Source organism: Peromyscus maniculatus, chromosome 4 (genome assembly GCF_049852395.1).
Source record: "Peromyscus maniculatus bairdii isolate BWxNUB_F1_BW_parent chromosome 4, HU_Pman_BW_mat_3.1, whole genome shotgun sequence".
In the NCBI taxonomy this organism is placed as follows: domain Eukaryota; kingdom Metazoa; phylum Chordata; class Mammalia; order Rodentia; family Cricetidae; genus Peromyscus; species Peromyscus maniculatus.
This window is the reverse complement of record NC_134855.1, coordinates 63,630,494-63,637,875: the sequence shown is the minus strand read 5'-3', so window position 1 is coordinate 63,637,875 and position 7,382 is coordinate 63,630,494. Positions and strand designations below refer to the sequence as shown.

Sequence of the window (7,382 nt, the reverse complement as noted above, 5' to 3'; positions counted from 1 at the left end):
TAGAAGCAGAAAAAATATTGACAAATTCATTTTATGACATTACAGTAACCCTGATACATAAACCACACAATGATTCAACATAGAAAGATAATTACAGACCAATTTCCCTCATTAACATTGATGAAAAAATACTCAATAAAATACTCACAAAGCAAATCCAAGAAAACATCAAAAAGATTTACCATGATCAAGGAGGCTACATCCCAGAGATGCAGGGATGGTTCAACATACAACATTCTGTCAATCTACCATATAAACAAAATGCAAGAAAACAACACATGAGCATCTCATTAGATGCTGTTAAGCCTTTGACAAAATCCAACACCCCTTCATAATAAAACTCTTGGAAAGATGAGATCAAGGATACAAGACAATTTACAACAAGTTTATAGCCAACATCAAATTAAATGGAGACACATTTCCACTAAAATCAAGAACAAGGCAAAGCTGTCCACTCTCTATATATCTATTCAATATAGTACTTGAAGTTATAGCCAGAGCAGTAAGACAACTAAAGGAGATCAAGGGGATACAAATTGGAAAGGAAGAGGTCAAACTTTCCCTATTTGCTGATGATATGATAGTCTACATAAGCTACCCCCAAAATTCTACCAGGGAGCTCCTACAGCTGATAAATACCTTTAGCAGTAACTTTAAAGCTTTAAATTATTACAGATAAGTTATTTGAGAGTCTAATTAGATGCCTGGAAGTTATTAACCAATGTGAGGGACAACTGATATTCTACTCTGACTTTATCTATTTGTCTATGTATATATCTATGTATCTGTCTATCTATCGATCTATTTATCATCTATCATCACCATCTATATCTATCTGCATAACTATTTTTCAATCCAATAATACCACTTATGTTCATTTTTCCATAACTATTGATATTAAGATACTAAAGACATAATAATCTCATGTTCACATCAGCATATGTTCTAGCCAAGATGTTGAAACCTACTTAAATATTATTGAAGGATTAATAATATAATCTGATTGCAAATTGAAAATCTTAAATGCTTATGACATTTGAATTCAGTCTAAATCCATGTTATAGGAATCCTGTAGGCATGTTCTCTACTCATATGTTGAGGATGATTTTTAAATATTTAATTTTGTTAGAGTATATTATTTACATAAAACAAGAAATTAAAACATTTTCATACATTTGCATGATGACTTTCCATAGTCACTCCATCATTCCCTCCAGTCTTGCTCCTTACCCTGTGATGCCTCCCCTTTTCCCAGATATCACCCTTCATACCTTTATGTGTCCTTTATTTATTCATCTATTGATTTTATTTATATAGGGTTTTATATTTCCTTGGGGCTGGTTAAAAAGATATGGGAAAAATTATTTACATGAACATGGGCATTTTGCCAATGGCTATAGCACTGATAAAAACATCTTTTCTTTTCCCAGCAACCATTAACTACTTAATATTGTCAAGGACAGGTAAGGTTTTGTGAATCATGCTCCACATCATTATAGAATATTTATGTTACCAATCTAATAATGGTCTTATGTGGGTCATCAATGCTGCTGTGAGTTCATTGGCTTTTTATATTTTGTTCCTGACCACTCTTTGAGAGTTTTATAAATACCAAGTTAAATCAGTATTCTCATTCTTTTTTTTTTTTTTTTTTTTTTTTTTTTTTTTTTTTTTTTTTTTTTTTTTTTTGGTTTTTCGAGACAGGGTTTCTCTGTGTAGCTTTGCGCCTTTCCTGGAACTCACTTGGTAGTCCAGGCTGGCCTCGAACTCACAGAGATCCGCCTGGCTCTGCCTCCCGAGTGCTGGGATTAAAGGCGTGCGCCACCACCGCCCAGCTCAGTATTCTCATTCTTGAATGAAAAAAACAAAACAAGAAAGTCCAAAAATGTTACGCTTATGACAGAAAAATTTCCAACACACCCAATTTATCTCCCTAAAAGAAGAATGGGTAAAAAAAAGTTTAGGACTTTCCTAAAGAGACTCAGACATAATTTTCTCAGGAAAAGATATTAAATGAATTGTAATGTTTAATGCCCCACCCCCCAAGCATGCAACACTCAGAGACCAAAACCAAAAGTGAGAGACAGGATGACAGCCGTCCTGGTATTCAGCTCAGCTGTGCTGGGACTGTGTCAAACAGCTCTGCTGACTTCATGACTCCAGTGGATATGGCTGGGCCAATTAGACTTTCAAAAGTATTGCTGGTAATTTTTTCTTGGCATCTCCTCAGGGAGAGTCTCTATGGTTTAAAAAAAAATACACATAAATAGATCTCAGAAACCCATGCTGAGAGCCACAGTGGGAAATGAAGACAGGGATTTCACAACAGGTAGGTCAGGCAGAGCACTGTAGTTTCAGCATAAAGAGATGTGATATCCTTTGCTAAAGTCTCACCATCTGAAGATGCTCATTTCTGATTTATTGTCTAGTGTTTCTAATAGTCCATGATGTCTGAGCAGGAAGAGAATTTCTTCATATCTCTATTTCATGTTGATTTTTTTGAGCATTTCCACTGAGGTTGAGAAGGAAAATGATATTACCTTTTAAGTATACTCAGAAATATTTTTTTGGTATCTTATGATTAGAAAAAACATTCTCTCTCTCTCTCTCTCTCTCTCTCTCTCTCTCTCTCTCTCTCTCTCTCTCTCTGTCTCTCTGTCTCTGTCTCTCTCTCTCACTCTCCCTCTCATGCTAGTTCTCTACCTCTCCATCTTACACACACACACACACACACACACACACACACACACACACACACAATTTTGTAACTAGTGAAGGGCCAAGATGAGAAGAGATAGACAGTAAATAAAACAAAATTTAAATAAGACATTTAAAGAAAACCAACTTTATTTAAAGGAAAGAATTTGAGAACACAAATGTTAAGTGTGTCATTATATTTTCTTTCTAATCTCTAGTTATATTTGTAATTTTATTTATTAAGGAGCACCTACAAAAATTATTCCAAAATCCAGTGTGGTGGAGCATCTAGGATAAGGAAACAAACTATACAGAGAATGACAGGAAAGAGAGAGAGAGAGAGAGAGAGAGAGAGAGAGAATTAAAACAATGAGTGTTGACATATATGTATGAAATGCCATACGAAAATCCACTTTCTTAACCTAACCTAAAATAATTGAAACTGTAACAAGTAATCTTTCTAGGGAAAAGTTATACATGTGTTTACTTTTGGATCCTTTAAAAGTTTTAACACATTTTACATGTGTGTGCACATGTGCACAGATCAGAGGACAAGTACATGAGTCCCCTTCCATCCTTGTGTTCTCAGGCTCACACTTGGATCCCATTACTCAGTGGTTTTACCTGTGGCAAGATCTCTCTGACTCATTGTCTGATTCTTTGATGAGGAAAATGAAGTTTTTATCCCATATGAGGTGTGAAACCATTACTTGAGAGTCAAGAGAGACTTAAATAAATCTTTAATGTTTCTTCCTTTTGTAAATGGTCTTCATTTTCCTGAGATTATAGCTTTCAAAAATAACATGCAAGCTATTTAGTTTGTATAATAAACTGTTTGTAAAATGAATGGTTTTTTTTACATTGAGCCCTAAGAGTGTACAGGAGAAATTGTTTTGGTTTTCTTTAATTATGAGAAAATTGAAAGTCAGTGTATTTAATTTTTTACCTATTTTCCATTGCAAAATAAACAAATAAAAATGACCATGATTGAATGAATTAAGTTTTGCAATACTTGACATTTTTTACATGTTTAAGAGATGAAGTGTATAATGGTGAAAGGGAGAATGTCAAGTAGCTAAATTTTATAAATTTTTAAGTTATTTAAGTATAAATTATATATACTCACCTTTATGAAAAGAGGTAGGTAATTTCACTGCCATTTTATCAGAGACAACATTTTTCTAACATAATTACAATTCATACATATTTTCAAAAATAATAATTGTTTTCCTCCTGTGATTTTTCTCTGACTCCTTGGAAGTATTCAGGCAAGCTTTCTTGGAGTATAGAAATTTATTACATGGTGTTCTATTTCATGTTTGGAAGCTGTTCTTGTGAACTACCCACACAGAATGATTTTCTGAACCAACCTGCATCTGTGCAAATGCCATTGTACTACACTTTGATTTTGCTTTGTGGTATCTTCACCACAGTTAAAGTTTTATACAGTATCAAGCATTAAACATCTATTACAACATTTGGCAACCATATTTGGAAATTCTATTCTAAAAATTACAATATTGTAACATAGTACCCCTTGTTCAAAGGGTTTTTTGAGAGTTTGATAATAAACTAATTTAATCAATTCTCTTAAATTTTTTCCTCATTTTTAATATTTGTCTAGATTCCAACATGAAGCCTTTGTATTCTTTGTGACATTAACATAAATTATATTATGTTATCAAAAAGGTGTCTTCTCTGAAAAAGATTAATTTTTATAAAAGAGACTCACTTGAAAGCTTTATTAACATAATAATGTGATAAAAAGTTCAATCACAATGATGGCAAAATATGAATATTTCTTCTTGGCTGTTAAAGCTACAGACTAGGATAGTTTGTGTGTACCCCGTTTGTCATGACTAACTTCTTATTTGCTCATCTCTACAGATCTAACAAAGAAGCTAAGCCCCAACCCTTTAGGATGAACACAAACAGATAAATAAGGAAAAATCTTTCAGGTAAGTGAGTGTAACCAGTGACTGGTTGAAATCCATGTGTTCATTATCTTTGTTGACTATAGCCAGAGAGCCCAGACTCCTTGGTTCACTCACTTACTTATAATTCAGGTTTTGAAAAGGGCATCCAGAGTTCTCTTGATATTATATATGCCAATTTTTTTTTTTACATACCAGCTTATTTTCCAAATGGAACTGTTATATATGATAGGTCAGTGTATAAGAGGGTTGCACAGATGCACTTAATCACATTTTCTTTGGTTAGTTCAAATAAAGATAATTCTGAGTGAGATTTCATCTGACTATTAGGGATCATTATTAATAACTCTAGACATTCTACTTGTATGTCTCAAGATTTTTTTTTTGCCCCCGGAACTGAGGACTGAACCTAGGGCCTTGCTCTTGCTAGGCAAGCGCTCTTCCACTGAGCTAAATGCCCAACCCCATATCTTTTTTTTTTTCTGGTTTTTTGAGACAGGGTTTCTCTGTGTAGCTTTGCGCCTTTCTTGGATCTCACTCTGTAGACCAGGCTGGCCTCAAACTCACAAAGATCTGCCTGCCTCTGCCTTCAGAGTGCTGGGAATAAAGGCATGCACCACCACCACCTGGCTTAAGATTCTTTAGATATACACATGTAATTAGAGTTCAGTGTAGTTTTAAAAATTTTCAGTAGGCTTTGCCCTGGAGGAAGTGGGAATGGGGGGTGGACTGGGGGGAAGGCAAGGGGGGCAGGAGGGGCGAGAACGGGGGAATCCATGGCTGATATGTAGAGCTGAATGGTATTGTAAAGTAAAATAAAAGGAAAAAAATTTTTTCAGTAGGTATGTGTATTATTATTAGCATGCAACTTACATGTTATTATAAATATGTAATTGTTAGATGTCACAATGAAATAGTGATCATTTCAGAAATAAAAGCAAAGGTAAAAAGATTATCAACATGTGTGTAAATCCAGCTATATACAACTTGAAAGTTTTAACATATATATGTGTGTGTGTATACATATATATTCATATATAGACACACACACACACACACATATATATGTATATATACACACACACACACAAACACACACACTTACACACACATGTCTGTCTGTCGAGAAACATTCCCATATACTGAAATTAACGGAGACTGAGGCTGGAAATTACCTGTGTTATATATGTGATGTAGGGAGAAGATTGTTTTCCATATTAACTACAGCCAAACCATTAGATTAAAGTGACAATTCACATCTCATTTGGGAAAACCAGATATTTTTGCAAAGAATTTTGTAATTCTCCGATTAAAACTTGCATTGGTAGAGAATCAAAGATTCACATCTATGTGTTTGTTTATTGCTAGCCACATGATTGCATATAAATACGTTTAGATGTGCATAGGAGTGCATGTGCATCTTTTTAAAAAACTATTAGATTTATTTTCAAAAATTAAATTGAAATGTTTGGACAATTGTAGTTTGAATAATAAAAATCCACAAAAATGATAATATTTGAAATCTCTTGACTGTGCTGTGGTCTCTATTCAGAAGAAATTTTCTAATATACACAGATGGAGACCCACAACCTTACAGTAGTGACAGAATTCATCCTGCTGGGCATCACTGAACTCCCTGAGCTACAGACCCCATTGTTCATACTATTCCTCATCATCTATCTAATCTCACTGGTGGGCAATTTGGGCATGATCATCCTCACCATGGTGGATTCCAGGCTGAAAACCCCCATGTACTTCTTTCTCAGACACCTCGCTATCACAGATCTTGGTTATTCAACTGCCATTGGACCTAAAATGTTAGCAAATTTTGTTGTCAGTCAAAATACAATATCATTTCATCTTTGTGCCACACAATTAGCCTTCTTTCTTCTGTTCATTGCTTGTGAACTCTTTATTCTATCTGTGATGTCCTATGACCGCTATGTAGCCATCTGTAAACCTTTGCTCTACAATGTAATTATGTCACAAACTATATGTTGGGTACTGGTGGCAGTCCCATACCTTTACTGTGTATTTGTTTCTCTCGTAGTCACTATAAATATTTTCTCTTCATCCTTCTGTGGCTACAATGTCATCCATCATTTCTACTGTGATGGTCTGCCCTTGATTTCTCTGCTCTGCTCAAATATAGAAGAAACTGAAATGATAATTTTAATTTTATCTGCTATTAACTTGATTTCCTCTCTTCTGGTCATCCTCATCTCCTATATGCTTATTCTCAAAGCTGTTCTCAGGATGAACTCAGCTGAGGGCCGACGCAAGGCTTTCTCCACCTGTGGGTCCCACCTGACAGTGGTCACTGTCTTCTATGGGACTTTGATATTTATGTATGTGCAACCTAAGTCCAGTCACTCCTTCAACACTGACAAAGTGGCTTCCATTTTTTATACCTTAGTCATCCCTATGTTGAATCCTTTGATCTACAGCTTGAGGAATAAAGATGTAAAACATGCCATTAAAAAGACAGGGAAAACTATATACAATAACTTCTCATAGAAGTCACAGGTGTTAAAGCTTATCTTATTTCACAACAAATAAATTTAAATGCTTTATATGTTTCAGTGAAGAAAATACTAAAGAAATACTCTTCTCTGAAGAGGAGAAAGATTATAAAAAAATTGAAGAAATGTGGTAGCACTAAAAAGTTGTTTTCAAATGTATAGACTCAAAGAGGGTACCAATGTGTTTATTATATATTAATGAAGATAAAGACAGGTGTCTTGATGATTT

General features: G+C 34.5%; 1 protein-coding gene across 1 annotated transcript; it reads left to right on the top strand.

Moving 5' to 3' along the window:
* Nucleotides 1-6,206: 6,206 nt before the first annotated feature.
* On the top strand, nt 6,207-7,148 carry LOC102927863 (olfactory receptor 8K3-like). Its single transcript, XM_006989706.2, has one exon. The coding sequence runs from the start codon at nt 6,207-6,209 to the stop codon at nt 7,146-7,148; it is 942 nt and encodes a 313-aa protein (XP_006989768.2).
* The last annotated feature ends 234 nt before the right edge of the window (nt 7,149-7,382 follow it).

What these genes read in the sequence shown, in the direction of transcription:
- LOC102927863 (XM_006989706.2), top strand. Translation starts at nt 6,207, where the DNA reads ATGGAGACCCACAACCTTACAGTAGTGACAGAATTCATCCTGCTGGGC.